This window comes from Eumetopias jubatus, unplaced genomic scaffold (genome assembly GCF_037043125.1).
Source record: "Eumetopias jubatus isolate StellerSeaLion01/CBP00866 unplaced genomic scaffold, mEumJub1_p1.0 scaffold_8, whole genome shotgun sequence".
Classification (NCBI taxonomy): domain Eukaryota; kingdom Metazoa; phylum Chordata; class Mammalia; order Carnivora; family Otariidae; genus Eumetopias; species Eumetopias jubatus.
This window is the reverse complement of record NW_028274814.1, coordinates 10408368-10427059: the sequence shown is the minus strand read 5'-3', so window position 1 is coordinate 10427059 and position 18692 is coordinate 10408368. Positions and strand designations below refer to the sequence as shown.

The following is an 18692-nucleotide window of genomic DNA, read 5'->3' as shown; positions in this document are numbered from 1 at the left end:
TGCAATTAAAATTATTTGCTTTATGTATTTTCATATACTTCAATTTGGTGGATAATACCTGTATTCTGTTACTTCGGTCTTTATCTTAATTTTCATGGTGGCTGTATCTTTAATACATGGTAATAGCAGGCTCAGTGGATGCCTTTTTTTTTCTTCACGATAAATAGACCTTACTTTTTTAGAACATTTTCAAGTTAGCAGCAAAATATAGCAGAAAGTACAGAGAGTTTCCATTTACCCCATGTTGCCATACATGCATAGCCTCCCCTGTTGTCAACATCCTGTACCACAGTGATAGTTTGTTTTATTTACATTAACTCATCTTTACCATCCAAAGTCCATAATTGACATTACGGTTCAGTCTTGATGTTGTACATTCTGTTGGTTTTAACAAATGTATAATGACACGGAATAGTTTCACTGCCTTAAAAGTCCTCCGTGCTGTTTCTATTCATTCTACTCCCTTTGCTGCAACTCTTAACTCCTAACTTGAAAAGTTTTCCTTTTTCCAGAATGTCCTATAGTTGCAATCATACAGTGGATATCTTCTTGAATGTTTATTTTTTTAAAGATATTATTTATTTGAGAGAGAGAACTTGAAGAGGGGGAGGGGCAGAGGGAGAGGGAGATGCAGACACCCCCGCTGAGCAGGGAGCCCGATGTGGGGCTCGATCCCAGGACCAGAGATCATGACCTGAGCTGAAGACAGATGCTTAACCACCTAACCGACTAAGCCACCCAGGCGCCCCTCTTCTTGAATGTTTAAAAAATTAAAATTCCAAGGTAATTGAATGTAGTGATTCAAGATATTCTTTGTCCTTTTGTTTTGTTTTGTTTTGTTTGTGTTCATCAGTGTAGGATCTGATGACATATGCCTTACAGACTGAAAAAGTGTGATTTCTGTAGACATTTGTCACATAGTGGGGAGGGTTGAGAACAATGACATCATGTACTGCTACCTAGCACTAACCATTGGTACCATCCTGGTCTAAGAGGTGGGTCCAGATAGACTCTCTAGCAATGAAAGTAGATAGTCTCAAGAGGTTATACTTTATAAAACCAGAATCACTAAAATCACTAAAATCTTTCATACTTACCTGCAATTGGAAAGAAGGCCAGAGAGAGTCTGTTGGTTATGTTTCGCCATGCTACAAAGTACAGTGGTATAGACCAAACTTTGTGATGACATGTTTCATTCTAAACTTAAGTCTCTGCTGAAGAGCTGGAGAAGTTCTGTTGTGTTACAGCAAAATAAATATAGTCTCGTTTAACTGCTCCTAGTAGTGGAAGTCCAGAAGAATCATGTTATTTAAGTTTGACATTGTCAGTCTATGATAATGATTCTGCTAATGATAGCACTTTCTGTCAGTCTCATAGGGTTTGGTTACAAGGTATCACATTCTGATAAATACCGTTCTCTTCTTGCATTTGGTAAATGTAGAGGAGAAAGTAAGATTTCTTAATGCATTAACTGCCTACCAATAATATAACTAATAGTCTTTCCAGTGTGGTTTCCAGGTGTGGTCTTGAAGGAATACTTTTTAACAAATACTTTTTAACAAATACTTTTTAACAAAACAGTCTTATACTTTTAATATTCTTAACAAATCATCAGTCTTATACTTTTAATATTCTGTATTTTCCTATTGTTGATTTAAAATGTATTTTACTTTTCTCTTTAGTGGCGGATAAGATTTCTAAAGAAGAGTCTTTAAGCAGGTAGGATTTTTTATGGAGTCTTTAAAATTACGTGTTAACTAAGGGAATGCAGAGAAAAGCATTTGTTGAGTTCTCTGGGCTAGACTAGACACTATATTATGTGCTTGACATTTATTACTTATATAGTCATTACAACAGCTTCACAAAGTAGTCTGCTATTATAGCCTATTTTTTATTAGTCAGCTGTGGTGCAGGGAGGTTGATTAATGGACCTGTGATTGCATAGTTAATGAGTAGCAGACCCATGATTTGACTGTCAGCCTGTGTGACTCCCACATCCCTTCTTTTGTCCCTCAGCAGCACAGGGATTAAGATACAGATCCTAGTCAGATCAACTCATTCAAATTTAGTTATGTGCTACCCCTGATTTAGAGTTTTCTTAAGAAACCAGGTTCGTTCAAGCATTTGTCCTAATATATTTGACGACTAGTGATAACTAGAGGTCATTATTGCAGTGGTAACTAGTCTCTTGTTTTTACTGTCAAAGATTTTAGGGTGGATCTCAGTTACCTGTGGCCACAGTACATAGCTTTTACACAAGCAAGACCTAATCAGGCAAATTCTTAGATATAGTGATGTCTGCTCTCCTTGAGATGAATGATTTTTTCCAGAAGTGAAGGATATGTAATCTAGGTGTAGACCATGTTACGTTAATTAAATTTATCATCTATTTAGAGGATACTTCTAAATGATTCTCTATTTACTGACTTCCCAGTCTAGTTTTCCCTTTAGGCTAGTACCCTTGACTAGTTCTTTGAAGCTTCTTCTTTTTTTGTAGACCTTTTTCCTTTTCTCCATGACTTTTCTATAATCTTTTCTTAATTTTTTTTTTTACTTTGTTCTCTGCTTTTCTTGGTGTTTCTGTTAGTCCATTAATTTTTCCATTTCTGCCAGCTAAATAGTCTCTGTTTTTCTCTAGACAAAATCAAAAGCACATAGAATTTCAGGATTTTAAGGAATCTCAGAGATGAATTAATCAAAATACCCTCTGGTACTGCAACCTATGTGTAACATCCTCACCAAGTGGTTGTTTAAATGAAGAATTTGAAACTCAAAAGATTTAAAAGTGACTTATTTGGATATGATAAGGGACAGAAATGAGATTTAAATTCAGGTTTTTTTCCTTTTTTTCATCTTGTAGGTGAATGTCTTAATAACTGAAAGATGGGGAGGGGGTCTTGTGAAAACAGTGAAGGTGGGTAAGGAAGGAATTAGCAGGAGAGGCCAAGTTTAAAGAAGAATAACACTTGGTTGGATAGTTTCAGAAAAGATGTCAGAATAGTGGGGTTTATAATAAGTTAAAGATGAATTATAGGAATGAAGGATACACACACACACACACACACACTCACACACACACACACACTCACACACACACAAAGGATTGAAGTCACAGGATATTGGGAGTTGTTTAGAAAGGCATATTAAAATAGAGGGTTGAAGAGAATCTTGAGCAGCTTTTTTGTTTTGTTGGTTTAATTGAATGAACTAGCATACTTCAGGTTTTCTGTTGAGAGATATTAAAATCATTTGAGCCACTGGGAAGAATCTTTTTACAGCATATAAGAATGTGATATCATCTACTTGCACCCCAACTTACAGAGAGTGGCTTAGATCCTCTTGAGTAATAGGCGGAATGGAGATTCTACACAACATAGATGTATGGCCCAAGGTAGCGGTCTCCTCACTCCACCTCTTTTCTTAATTCTCTGATGCCCTGCCCATATGCATGTAGAGTTTGGTGGGTGGGACTGGCTGTCAAATCAGTAAGAGTTTTATTTGGGTAGTTGGTAACATGTCTATGTTGAGATGACTACATGGAGGACTGAAACTCCATTTAGCTTGTTCTCCAGGAGCAGGAAATGGCTCCTACTCTTGGTCATTTGAGCCTATCCTTGTTTTGGGAGTCTGTGTGTTCATAGGCTAAAGACTTAAAGGTTGGAGAGTACCACTGAACCCTGCAGAAGAGTGATAATAGGAGTGGGAACTCACAGAAAGAAAATACTAGGCAGTGTATAGGGAAATGGAGGCACAGCTACCCGGACTCTATTTTTATCGCAGTCTCTCTTCTTGGGTATCTGAGTGCCTGTGAAGGTTTTTAAGGTCTTGCTAGTTTATGTAGACCTAAATAAGGCAGGACCTGTGAAGGAAAAAATTTGGACCTTATAATATTTAATCTTTTAATCTGGGAATAGTATTCCCACTAATAGCATAAATTTGTTCTTTAACATTTATATATTTATTTATTTCTTTTAATTGAAGCATAGTTGACCCAAGATGGTATGTTAGTTTCAGGTGTACAAGGTAGTGCTTGAACAACTCTATATGTTACACCATGCTCACCACAAGTGTAGCTACTATCTGTTACTGCATAATGCTATTACAGTACCATTGACTATATTCCCTATGCTGTACTTGTATCCCTGTGACTTACTATAACTGGAATCCTGAACCTCCCATTCCCCTTCACCCATTGTGTCCGTCCCCCACCCCCTTCCCTTCTGGCAATACAGAATTCTCTCTATTTCTGGGTCTGTTTCTGCTTTTTGTTTGTTCATTTGTTCTGCTTTCTAGATTCTACATATAAGTGAAATCATACAGTATTTGTCTTTCTCTGACTCATTTCACTTAGCTAATACCCTCTGGTACATCTGCATTGTTGCAAATGGCAAGATCATATTCTTTCTTATGGCTGAGTAACATTCCTCTGTGTGTGTGTGTGTGTTTGTGTGTGTAAGAGATACATCTATTGATGGACACTTGGGTTGTTGTAAATAATGCTGCAGTAAACATGGGGGTGCATATATCTTTTCAAATTAGTGTTTTCATTATCTTTGGGAAAGTAAATAACCAGTATGGAATTACTGGATCATATGGTATTTCTATTTTTAATATTACAGGGAACCTCCATACTGTTTTTCACACCATTTCCTATCCCCATCACCCTTGCACAAGGGTTCCTTTTTCTCTACATCCTCACCAACACTTGTTTTTTTTGTTTTTGATTCTAGCCATTCTGACAGGTGTAAGGTGATAATTCATTGTGGTTAACTTTTGAACAATTAACTTTCAAACATTTCAGAGAATTCCTTGCCTGTCACTCTTAGTTATGGGAACTGAGACTGGGTCTTCAGTAGGTATTTCACATCTTCGGAGAGGTGGAGGCAAAATAGATAACGAAAACCTTTTTAAAAACAGAGACCAAATTTTGAAAGACCTATACTCTAACAACTATAAAACATTGATGACAGAAATTGTGTCAAGACAGAAGAAGTGGAAAGACGTTGCATGCTCATGGATGGGAAAAACACATATTGTTAAAATGTCTCTACTACCCAAGGCAATCTACAGATTTAATGCAATGCCTATTAAAATACCAACATTTTTCACAGAACTAGAACAAACAATCCTAAACTTTGTATGGAACCACTGAAGACCTCGAATAGCCAAAGCAATATTGAAAAACAAATTGGAAGTATCACAATTCCAGATTTCCAGTTCTATTACAAAGGTGTAGTAATCAAAACAATATGGTACTGGAAAAAACAAATACAGATCAGTGGAATAGAACAGAAAACCCCAGAAATAAACCCATTAGTATATGATCAATTAATCTTTGACAAAGCAGGAAAGAATATCCAATGGAGAAAAAGCAGTCTCTTCAACAAATGGTGTTGCGAAAACTGGACAGCTACATCCAAAAGAATGAAACTGGACCACTTTCTTTAAAAATAAACTAAAAAATGGGTTTAAGACCTAAATGTGACACCTGAAATCATAAAAATACTTGAAGAGAGCACAAGCAGTAATCTCTCTGATATTGGCTGTAGCAGTGTTTTTGTTTTTGTTTTTTCTCTGATTATGTCTCCTGAGGCAAGAGCAATAAAAGCAAAAATAAACTGTTGTGACTACATCAAAATCAAAAGCTTTTGCACAGTGAAGGAATCAGTCCACAAAATGAAAAGGCAACCTATGAATAGGAGAAGATATTTGCAAATGACATATCTGATAAAGGGTTAGTATACAAATATAAAGAACCGATTGAACTCAACACCCAAAACACAGTGCAGTTTAAAAATAATCAGAAGCCATGAACAGACATTTTTCCAGAGAAAATATACAGATGGTCAACAGGCACATAGGAAGATGCTCAACATCATTCATCATCAGGGAAAGGAAAATCAAAACTACAATGAGATACCACTTCATACCTGTCAGAATGACTAAAATCAAAAACATAAAAAAGTGTTGGCGAGGATGCGGAGAAAAAGGAACCCTCTTGGATTGTTGGTGGGAATGCAAACTGGTGCAGCCACTGTGGGAAACAGTATGGAATTTCCTCAAAAAGTTAAAAATAGAACCACCCTATAATCCAGTAATTGCACTACTGGGTATTTACCCAAAAAATACAGAAACACCAATGGAAGGGGATACATGCACCCGTATGTTTACTACTGCATTATTTACCAGAGTCAGCCCAAGTGTCCATTGATAGATGAATGGATAAAGAAGTGATATATATACACAGTGGAATATTATTCAGGCAGAGAAAAGAATGAAATCTTGCCATTTGCAATGAAATGGACGGAACTAGAGAGTATTATGCTAAGTGAAGTCAGTCAGAGAAAGACAAATACCATGTGATTTTACTCATATGTAGAATTTCAGAAACAATAAAAATGAGCAAAGGGGAAAAAAAAAAGACAAACCAAGAAACAGAGTCTTAATGATAGAGAACAAATTGATGGTTACCAGAGGGGAGATGGGTGGGGGAATGGGTGAAATAGGAGGTAAGGATTAAGGAATGCACTTGTCATGATGAGCACTGGGTGATGTATGGAATTGCCGAATCATTATATTGTATACATGAAGCTAATATAGTACTTGTATGTTAATGATACAGGAATTAAAATACAAACTTAGTAACAAAAACAGAGGCCAAATTTTAATTATATCAAGAAACTTCATTCAATAAATAGATATAGCTGACCTTTCATTCGATTTTTCTTTCTAATGAACTTGTTTTTGTTGTGTGTTTTTGCTCTAAAGTATTTCCATTAAACCTAGTACTGATGATTCATGGCTTACATCAGATGCTGAAGACTTAAATTTTGGTATCCAGGTAAAGTACTCTCTTGTGAAATTTGTTTTCCTGCTCTGAATTTAGTTTGTATATTATTTACTCTTAAAATTTAGCAGTGGCCTACCTATCATTTTATGTTTGTGATGGAAAGTTGGTCATAACAAACCATTTTGTAGAAATATGACGAGTTGAATTTTTTTTTTTTTTTTTTACTACTCTGGTAAATACTGAAGGTGGAGGCTGCAAAAAATGGGCTGGAAAATACATAATGACAGGATAATTATATTGGGAAAAGCTTTTCCATAATGGAGGAAATAAGATACTTGGTCAAGGGTAACGATTCTTACTGTGAGTTTTAAATTATCTTAACATGACCTTTCTTTCTTTCTTTCGTTCTTTCTTTCTTAATATGACGTTTATACTCATGCCTAAATGAAATCTTCAGTGGATTCAATTATTGCGGAGATTTTTTTTCTTGGACAGTTTTTACTTTGGTAACATATGTTACAAAAGACTTCTTTCTCTATTTCTATCCTTTGTTCTACATTTAGACTAAAATAATATTAGAAATTGTGGAAATTCAGAAATTTAAATAGTTTCTCAAAATTTATATTGCAAAGGTATTCCACTGTTTTCAAAATAATTCCATTAAGAGTATAGTTAAAACTTTATCTAAGTGAAGAATGCATGTTTTGCCTAAAATAATAATCAGCTCTGGAAGCAGAGGCTCTTCATACCCATATTGTAAAATGTCCAATTTCAGAAATCTTTTATAGTATAGTTTTTAAAAATATCTACTCAATCTTTGTATCAGATTCTAAAATTTAAAATTTCATTCTTATTTAAATATTCATTTTAAAGCCCCTGCATCAGTATAAGCTACTGGATGTTAGGAAACGTAATTGTGCATCTCCTAGAACACCTAGAATAAAGTCTTGCTTGGAAGAAGCCATTTAATATTTTCTGAATGTGAATAAATGAGCAGACAGATGGAATTCTGTATAATGGAATGTTATAATGTGCATAATGTGTCATAATTAAAGATATGAATTTTTAAAAATATGGCTCAAATTTATATTCCTTTTTTTTATTTTTATGTTTTTAAATATTTTATTTATTTATTTATTTATTTATTTGAGAGAGAGAGAAACAGCGTGAGAGGGGAGAGGGCCGGAGGGAGAAGCAGGCTCCCCGCTGAGCCGGGTGCCCGATGTGGGACTCAGTCCCAGGACTCTGGGATCATGACCTGAGCCAAAGGCAGTGGCTTAACCAACCGAGCTACCCAGGCACCCTATATTCCCTTTTTATGTTTAAGATTTATAAGTGCAAATGAATTATGTTGAGGAAATAAATAAGAAAAAAGGTTACAGTATATTATTTAGTATCGTCTAATTGTGAGCTCAGAATTTTGTTATTTTTTTTAAGATTTTATTTATTTATTTATTTGAGAGAGAGAGAGAGAGAGAGAAACAGCGTGAGAGGTGAGAGAGTCAGAGGGAGAAACAGACTCCCCGCAGAGCCAGGAGCGCGATGTGGGACTTGATACCAGGACTCTGGTATCATGACCCGAGCCAAAGGCAGACGCTTAATTGACTGAGCCACCGAGGTGCCCCAGAATTTTAGATAAAAATTCCTCAACCTTTTAACCCCATCTGTGTCGCATTAGATATATGCTTTCAAGGTGTACATTTCTCCTTAGAATTCTCATTACCGATTCTTTCTCCATGTGGAAAGTTGATGTGTTAGAAACATTTCTTTTTCTATTTTTTTCTCTCTGTAGTAATAATTTATAGCTTTCAGGTACTGATAGGTGACCACTAATTGAACAATTTACTTTACAGTGAAAAAATTAAATTCTTTACTACAGTATTTATAAACAAATAATTGCAGAGTGAGAAAAATCAGTGTTATTAGGGATATACTATGAACGAAAGCCTCTGTTTTAGATATATTTATAATATATATGTAATGTATATATTTATAACATATATGTAACATATATTTATAACATGTAATTGAAAAAATTTGAGACTTCTGTTTATAGTATATCCATAATCATACTTACATATACTGAAAAATATTTTTTCCACTTACCTTTTTTTACTTACGTTTTTCCTTTTCTTCCTTGTCTTAAGCTTGTGCTTGATTGATTGGTCCTGTCTTATGCTTTTCCTTTTCTCTTCTTTTCCCCCCAATGCTTTTTTTTAATGACTTATCCTTACCCTAATTTTTCCTTGCAGAAAACATTTTAGTCTGTTCTTTCAGTCCATCTCTTTCTGTCTCCCTTGTCAACATATTTGGTTATGGCTTTCTATTGTTTGTATGTGGTTTTCATTCATGAATCATTGCCCCACAAGATTTATTATTATTCTTTTCCTCTTGAAGGAGCTGAATTTAAACAATCATTTGTCTTTAGCATTTTGACAAACAAAAGCAATTTAAACTGTTTGCAATCCCAACTTACCTAAATAAGATACTACTGAAAACTAAATTTTAATATTTTCTCCTGTAAGAGATATTCATGGAAATATAAATCATGCAAACACATTTTTAAATATAATAAATAATTAAATCTTAATGTTTGTTTTTTTCAATAATAATTTCAGTTACCTAGGAATAAATTTTTATTTTAGATTACTTTGGTAAAGAAAGTATTTAAATTTTTTTAAAATTTAAATTCAATTTAATTTATATATATAAAATTTTTTAAAATTTAAATTCAATTTAATTTATATATATAAAATTTATAAATTTTAAAAATTTATATTTTTTAAATTTATTTAAAAAATATATAATATTTTTATATATATATATATTAAAAAAATTAATAAAAATAATTTAAAAATTTAATTTATATATATAAAATTTTTTAAAATTTAAATTCAATTTAATTTATATATATAAAATTTATAAATTTAAAAAAATATATATATATATATATTTTTAAAATTTAAATTCAATTTAATTTATATAAAATTTAAATTCAATTTAATTTATATATTTATAAATTCAATTTAATATATATATATTAAATTCAATTTAATTATATATATATATATAAATATATAAATTTAAATTCAATTTAATTTATATAATTTATAATTTTATAAATATATAAAATTTAAATTCAATTTAATTTATATATATATATAAATTAAATTAAATTCAATTTAATTTATATATATATATATAATAATTTATATAATTTATATATAATTTAATTTATATATATATATATATCAATAATATATATATACAATGACTGTATTATTAGTTTCAGTGGTAGAATTCAGTGATTCATCAGTTGCAGTGCTCATTAATTCAAGCACCCTCCTTAATGCCCATCACCCAGTTATTCCTCTTCCCCCGCCTACCTCCCCTCTAGCAACCCTCTGTTTCTTCCCTATAGTTAAGAGTCTCTTAGGATCTGCCTCCCTCTCTGTTTTCATCTTTTTCTTTTTTTCCCTTCCTTTCCCCTATGTTCATCTGTTTTGTTCCTTAAATTCCACATATGAGTGAAATCATGGTATTTGTCTTTATCTGACTGAGTTATTTCAGTTAGCATAATACCCTCTAGCTCCATTCATGTCATTGCAAATGGCAAGATTTCATTCTTTTTGATGGCTGAGTAACATTCCAGTGTGTGTGTGTGTGTGTGTGTGTGTGTGTGTGTGTGTGTGTGTGTGTGTGTGTGCGCGCGCGCGCGCGCTTCTTTATCCATTCATCTGTCAGTGGACATCTGGGTTCTTTCTGTAGTTTGGCTATTGTGGACATTGCTGCTATAAACATTGGGGTGCAGGTGCCCCTTCAGATCACTATGTTTGGATCCTTTGGATAAATACCTAGTAGTGCAATTGCTGAGTTGTAGGGTAGCTTTATTTTGAACTTTTTGAGGAAGAATTTATATAATAATCAGTTAGGGGTAAGGAAAATAACATTTTGGGACTAGCTATTAAATCTCTCATAATCCTCATCCCATGAGAAAATGTAGGCTTAGTAAATGGCAGAACTGAGATTTGAATCTACATTTGAATGATTCCAAAACCTGTGTTCTCTGTGTAGTGGTGCCCATTTGATAATGGTGAATATTATAATTATTTTATCAAATGTGATACTTGTAATCCTTACAACTATTAATTTTTTATGAAGAACTGGAAGAAAATTTCATCCTTACATTTAAGTTTAATAAAGTGTGATATATTTAATTTAGCAAAACCTGTGTTTATAGATAATGCAAAGTGAAATCTGTTTTAGGCCTTAATCAGATTTATTATGAATTTTGAATTTTTGGCCGTTGTCTTTCTTGTGGTTTCTTTCTTTTTTTTAAGATTTTATATATTTATTTTTGTGAGAGAGAGAATGCCAGTGCATGATCAGGGGGAGGTGCTGAGGAGGGAGCCTGATGCAGGACTCAATCCCAGGACCCTGGGATCATGACCTGAGCTGAAGGCAGACACTTAACCAACTGAGCCACCTAGGTGCCCTTTCTTGTGGTTTCTGATTTAATTTACTGTGTGGTATAATCTTGGTAGGTTTTAGATCTTTTTGAGAATAAAGAGAGGAAATAAGTAAACATTTAGTCTTTTCATTAATTAAAACTGGATTATGTAAGTGAGGTTCTTAATCTTTATCCAATAAATGAAATAAATTTTAAGCTGCAACACTCTTAAAGAAAAAATATAAAATTTTGTTTCTGGATTGTGATTTATTTATTTTTAAATGTATCTGCATTTAATAGATACATAGACGCACATCAAATGAATGAACTCACAATTTATAGTTTTTTTCTAATATGAACTATTTGTCATTGTAGAATCATAAGGAAGGAAAGGTTGCCAACAGAGTATACAGAATTATTTCTGGAAGATGATTTTTACTTTTTCAAATATTTCCAATAGTGGATACATTTTATATTATTCTCAGGAAACTTTAGTATTCATAGTTGTTAATTTTTGTTTTAGATTTAAAAAATTTTAAGTAATCTCTATACCCAACACGGGGCTTGAACTCACAACCCTGAGATCAAAAGTCACACACTCTTCCGACTGAGCCAGCCAGGCACCCCAGTAGTTGTTAAATTTAACACGTGAATTCTTTCATATCTGAAACTCAGAAATACTGGTGATTTGATTTTTTTTCTCCCTTTCTTCTTTCCTCATGTGAATATTGGGTCCTGCTTGATAATCATACATGTTTTTGGAGACTTTAATACCTTCAACTTGGATGATCTTGATTATTAATTTTTTAATACTAGATTCTTTCTCCAGTCTTTAACTACCATCCTATATTCAGAGATAGGAAATTAGAGCTATCAGTATGTTGTTCACAGTGGAATAAGAAAATCATGTGAATTTTAAAATAGGGTTTTATATTTTTCTCATACATCATACTAGTACTTAAAAATGCCTCAGAATTCTATAATCCCATAAGTATTTCTCTTTTCAATCTTTTAAAATTAATTTTTAGAAAAGTATTCTTACAAAATTTTGAATTGGTGTTTTGCAATTAAATCTTTTTATTAATCTTAAAAATGGTATTCATTACAGAAATGAATACTTGCCTATATATATTTTTTTTCTAAAGATTTATTTCAGAGAGAGAGAGAGAGAGAGAGTGGGGGGGAGGGGCCGAGGGAGAGAAAAAGAGAGGGAGAGAAGCAGACTCCCCACTGAGCATGGAGCCTGATTTTGGGACTCAATCTGACAAACCTGAGATCATGACCTGAGCCCAAATCAAGAGTCAGATGCTTAACCAGCTGAGCCACCCAGGTGCCCACTAACTTGCCTATATTAAGAAAAGTCTATTTTCTATCCTTGAAACTAATGTTGAAGTATATAAATGAAATATTGAATCCCATGGTTTTTTCCCCCGTTTTTATGTTTATTCTGAAAATTTCAGAGTTCTGTGTAGGTTTACATTAATTATATCAGGTTAGTATATTTTAGAGATATTTATGTTTTTTTAACATGTGCTTTTCTTATCATTTTTTCCTACTCCAAATCTACTTGTCTAAAACTTTCTCCTTAAGTCTCCTGGGTGCTTCAAATTTGGTATGTCCCAGATTGAAGACATTGCTTCTGACCCTTTCCTCTTCCCTGACTTTTTGTAATCTGCTTTGTCATTTGTTTTCCCCATCCTAATATATTGTACCACTGAAACACTGAAGCAGGAAAACTCCTGGACTCCAAGCTTCCCTGAAATTACTACATCCAGGGGCACCTGGGTGGCTCACTCGGTTAAGCATCCGACTGTTGATGTTGGCTCAGGTTATGATCTCAGGGTCCTGGTATCAAGCCCTGTATCAGGCTCCATACTGAGTAGGGAGTCGGCTTGAGGATTCTCTCTCTTCCTGTCCCTCTGCCCCTCCCCCTGCACGCACGCACACTCTCTCTCAAAATTAAGTAAATCTTTAAAAAAAAGAAATCACCACATCCCTACCTCTGAAACCAGTAATACATTATATGTTAATTAATTGAATTTAAATTAGAAAAAGGGACGCCTGGGAGGCTCCCTCCGTTAAGGGGCTGCCTTCAGCTCAGATCATGATCCAGGGGTCCTGGGATCCAGTCCCAAGTTGGGTTCCTTGCTCAGCGGGAAGCCTGCTTCTCTCTCTGCCTGACACTCCTGCCCTGTGCTTTCTCTCTGAGAAATAAATAAAAAATCTTAAAAAAAAAATAAAAAACAAAACAAAAAAATCACCACATTCAGTATTTTGTCCCTGCTTACCATTTTTCATATCTTATCATAATTCACTCTCTCACATAGTTCTGAAATACTCTTCTGGTTTTGGTTCCTTTATGTTCATCTTCACGTTGCTGTCAGACCTTTCTAAAATATATTTCTGACGATGTAACTCCTCTGCTTATTTAGTGGATCCCCATTACATGAAGGAGAAAGTTCATATTCTAGCATGACACTTGCCTTTTTTGGTTCAGTCCTGATTTTCCAATTATCTCTCTCTATCCCATTCCCAAGAATTGTGTTCCAGTTTTGCCACATTCTGGAGCTGTCATCACTTACTGTGTTATTTCATACTTCATCCTTTCGCTCATTCTACCTTTTCTAGAATGTCCTTCGGTCTGTCTTTCAATATACAGCCCTGTCTGCAGCATTTCCTCAGCTTCTCATATGCATCTCTTTTCTCCTTTGTGCCTTCACTGTGCTTTATTCACTTCACCTGTAGAACTAGTAAATGATACTCTTCTGTTCTTACTTGTCGTTGTCCGTCTCTAGCCTGCTAGCATACAGGGCAGTCTCTGTCGTTTGTATTTCCAGCTTCTCCCAGGAGAGTGCCTATGACTTGACGGGTACGGTATGTATTTGTCATTCTGAGTGAGTGAGTGAGTGAGTGAGTGAATAAGTGAATTAATGTGATGTTTTCTGAAGTTGGGTTTTTGTTTTGTGTTGTTTTTATAGGAAGGAGAGGTGCAGCCAGCAATTGGAAAACAGGACGATGGTATTAGTATTACTGAAAGTGCTCCACAAGAGCAAACAGTTAATGACAATCTGACTTCTGCTGATAGAGCATACAAAAGTAATAGTAGTGGTAAGTTAGTAAACATCTATGAATTTTTTCCTATGCTCAAATGCTAGTATAAAAAAATCTGAAAGTATGTAGATCCAGATATGTTGCGCATTTCATTAACATATTTTTCTTTTGCTGTCTTTCTTATTAAGTATCCCGACTACTACCAACTTTTTCTTCCTGAAAATAATTCCACCTCTGAAAATCTTTACTGCTATTAATTTTATTGAAATATTCAAGAGTGGGGATAAGCTTGTATATACGTTTAAAATTCATAATAATGTTTCATTAATGTATCTGTGACTGTACTTTATAGTTACGATGTCAGCATTAGGATTAGGAGAAGAGGAAGATGGAGAATCACCTTTGGATTCTGAGGTACTGTTTTCTTCTTCTTATTTTAAAATATAAGCATTGTGGGGCACCTGGGTGGCTCAGTCAGTTAAGTGTCTGCCTTCGGCTCAGGTCATGATCCCAGGGTCCTGGGATCGAGCCCAGCATCGGGCTTCCTGCTCAGCGGGAGGCCGGCTTCCCCCTCTCCCACTCCCCCGTTTGTGTTCCCTCTCTTGCTGTCTCTCTGTCAAATAAATAAAATCTTAAAAAATATGTAAGCATTGAATGATGTTAAATCATAAAAGGGATGCTTAGCCTCTACTCTGTCATCTCTGCATTTGCCCATAAAAACTATTTCCTTATACTTTTTACCTGTAATTGACAAAATAATTATGTGCTAAGTATAATAATACAGCATAATACAGTTCTGCTATTTTGCAAGTTTAACTTAATGAAAGCTGTGTAGTATTATTTCAGAAAACCAAGGCTCAGGAGTGATAAGGAAGTAGTTTGGGTTTTGAAATTCAGTTATTTAAAAAACTAAAGAATTACTCCAGGCCAACCTATGGCCGGATGTGATTCTGTGGTTTATATGGATGTGCAAAATTCCTAATGAGATCTAGAAAGTTTGGATTATAGTTTTTTACAACTTGGAAATTGAAAAGCTAATGCCTGGGACTTCAAAGTATTTTATATATATATATATATATATATTTTTTTTTTAACATTTTATTTATTTATTTGAGAGAGAGAGAGTGAGTGAGCCAGGGAGAGAGGGAGAGAAAATCTAAAGCGGACTCCACTCTGGGCACAGAGCACTACTGATACCAAGAGTTGGACACTCAACTGACTGAGCCATCCAGGGGCCCTGAAAGTATTATATTTAGATTGTCAAGTGGATTTACAAGGAGAATTTGGAATATAATAACAAATTGTTTTATTGGTGTTTTATTTATTTATTTTTAAAAAGATTTTATTTATTTATTTGAGAGAGAGAGAGAGAAAGAGAGTGTGAGCTGGGGGAGGTGCGGAGGGAGAGGGAGAAGCAGGCTCCCCACTGAGCACATGGGGCTAGATCCCAGAACCAACTGAGCCACCCAGGCATCCCTGGTTCAGTGGTGTTTTAATAGGTAAAAGCCATTTTGGATAGTTAAAATAGTATGCATTAAGTATCTTTGTGGCAGCCATACTTGTAGTAACATAAGTATAAAGTAATGATGACCTATTTTAAGGTGACAGACCATGGAAAGAGGTAAAAAGGGCCTGAGCTCTTAGCACAGGCAGGTGCTATACAATGGTGCAAACACCGTGTTTGAAGTCAAAAGATATGCTAGCATCCTGGTTCTGTCACTTGGTAGCTGTGGGATCCCAGAAAAACTTGTTTAACCTGTTTGAATGTCAGTGACCTCATTCATAAAAATGGTACTAATACCTACCTCTCAGGTATGTGTAATGAACAAATGTGGTAACAAACGTGAAAACACTTTGTATACTGTAAAGGCTGCTAGAGAAATACAGGACAAAAATGATCACAGCAGTATTTAGTGATTTATTAAATACTGAGGACACTTTTTTTAAATGTGAAGATTTCTGAAGGACAATAAAATAAATGGCAGTAGTGTCAAGAAAAGAATGGCAAAGTTAGAACGGGCAGGTGGATTTCTAATTTGGGATATGTTAAGTTTCAGTGACATTGTATAGGTATACAGTTGACCCTTGGACGGGATGAGTTTGAATTGTGTGTCCACTTACACAGACTTTTTTTGATATAGTACAGTACTGTTAATCTGTTTTCCTTATGATTTTCTTAATAGCCTTTTCTTTATATTGTAAGAATCCAGTATATAATACATATAACATGAAAATGTGTTAATTGATTTTACATTATTGGTAAGGTCAGCATTAGGTTATAATTTACTCTGACCTTCCATGCTCACTTTACAGTCAATGGCCAAATGAGGATTAAGACGTAGATTAGATCTAGAGAACCGATACGAGGTCTTCTATTTAAATGTTTTGGTTTTCAATTTACATTTTTCCTATTTTTAAGTCTAATTGCTTTTAAAGTAGGAAGTTCAATAGGAGATTAGTAGTTAAGTTTTTGGGGAATCAAAAGTTAGATGTGGATTTTTGGCTGCACGGCTGTGAACGCCCTTAACCCTTGCATTGTATAAGGGTCGACAGTATTGTGACTTGGTACTTGAGACCTTCTCAGTGAGATGATTTTATTTCTTTTTTAGAGAGAGAGAGAGCGTGTGAGAGGGGTGGGGAGGGGCAGAAGAAGAGGGAGAGAGAGAATCCCAAGTAGGCTTCATGCTCAGCACGGAGCCCAACATGGGGCTTGATCTCATGATCCTGAGATCATGAACTGAGCTGCAATCAAGAGTTGCACACTTAACTGACTCTGCCACAAGGGCACCCCCTCAGTGAGATTATTTTAAATGTTTTGACCTTAAATAGATTTCTGTTATTGAATATCACCCATGTACCAGGCTGTATAAGTTGAGGGGTTAGGCTGTAGTGGTAGGAGCAGAAAAAATAAGGAAACAACAATCCATTGTAAGTTACTATGAGTGCTTCATATAAAGAAAATGGCAATGTTATGTTAGGTAATTTTGGGTGAGTTTATTTAGGATGGGGATGAGAATGGGAGTGGAATTTCGCTAGTCAGGAAAGATCTCTCTGAATGTGGCAAGAGCTGCCAAGTGGCGGATGAGAAGGACCGGTCGTGCGAAGGTCTTGGAGAGGGACATTCCAGACAGAGAGAACCATGGATCACATCTGTTCATCATTTCACTCTTATGTCTTGGAATGACCAGGAAGCAGGAAGATCCACCCCATTGTCATAATCATTGTTGTTACTGTTGGGTGTAGAAAAGAAAATGTGCATACTAAAATAAGTGCCTGGTACTTTTTAGGTAATTAATAAATGAATGTTTTTATTTTTCCCTTTGGAAAGCTTACTATACTTTTTGAAGAGTTTCATACCTGAATCTAAAATTTTTTGCTATTATTTAAATATAATTTCAAGAAAGGTTTTTCTTCCTACTTTGCCATTTCATTCAACCATTTTTCCTATCAATAAAAATTCCAAGCCTTTGTTTATCTAAATGAAGCAGCAGCTACCACAATGTTCTGTTTATACTCAACATGATATACTCCAAGGTTTCTCATCATGTCAAGTATCTTCTTATTTTAGCACTGAAAACGTTTCTGCCGCCAGGAACAGTTTAAATTTGTAGCAAATATACTTATGAGAGAATTTGTTTAAATACATATTTTTAATGTCCTTTTATTTTGGTGGGAAATGCAAAGGAGAGTTAGGTGTTTTGTTAGTTCCTGTTGAAAGGTACATAGAAATCAGTCTTCCGTCTATGAAAGTATTTACTCTGACCTTCCATGTTTGGTTTACAGAGTCGGAGCAAATGTAGATTAAAAGGTACACTTAATCTAGAAAGTATATATGAGATTTTTAGATGTTTTGGTTTTCAATACATGCTTTTCTTATTTGAAGTCTGATTGCTGTTAAAGTAGGAAATTCAGATATTTTCTTAGAAAAGGATTCGGAAGTCTTTATGCAGCTCATTTTTGATGTTAATTTTAACAGAGTATTTCTGAGAGTCTTCCAGAGAAAGACGTGAAACGTTTATCTGGAGCTGCGGATCAGAAAGGACCACGTATATTAAGTGAAGAAGTAGAAGGTAAGAATTGTATTTTATTAAAAAGTCACTTGATAGAATGTTAATTTAAAATGGGAATAGTGATATGTTCTAATATCCAAAGAAAATCACCTATTAAATGCATAGAAAGGAGAAAGATGTGAAAAGGAGATAAATTGGTATCTTATCAGGTGTCAGCAACAGATCAAATTGAGAGTGCCACTGAAGGAGCTAAATTACTGGTTCCATTTCAAGATACTCTAAGACCTAAGGAACATCAGGAAATAAGAGGAAAAGAGTAAAAGAGGGAATGATGAGAAAGGCAGAGAGTACCGGGAGTAAATGAAGGGCAAAGCAACTCTTTATAGTGGAA

At 34.5% G+C, this 18692-nt stretch overlaps 1 protein-coding gene and 1 long non-coding RNA gene across 3 annotated transcripts in view; one reads left to right on the top strand and one right to left on the bottom strand.

Annotated features, from left to right (window-relative positions):
- The first annotated feature begins 573 nt into the window (after positions 1-573).
- The window catches only part of LOC148163657 (ankyrin repeat domain-containing protein 26-like), a 90560-nt gene continuing 72441 nt past the window's right edge, over positions 574-18692 (top strand). Inside the window, exons 1-6 of one of the 2 annotated variants that reach the window (XM_088025470.1) lie at positions 574-783; positions 1683-1719; positions 6769-6841; positions 14219-14348; positions 14644-14705; positions 18268-18361. In XM_088025470.1, the coding sequence (XP_087881596.1) occupies positions 759-783; positions 1683-1719; positions 6769-6841; positions 14219-14348; positions 14644-14705; positions 18268-18361 (421 nt within the window). In that variant the 5' untranslated portion in view covers positions 574-758. The remainder of the gene's footprint in view (positions 784-1682; positions 1720-6768; positions 6842-14218; positions 14349-14643; positions 14706-18267; positions 18362-18692) is intronic. The other variant, XM_088025471.1, reaches the window with a different exon arrangement.
- Positions 17435-18692, bottom strand: part of LOC148163658 (uncharacterized) — a 71935-nt gene continuing 70677 nt past the window's right edge. Inside the window, exon 4 of the long non-coding RNA XR_015768757.1 lies at positions 17435-17521. This is a non-coding gene — a long non-coding RNA (uncharacterized LOC148163658). The remainder of the gene's footprint in view (positions 17522-18692) is intronic.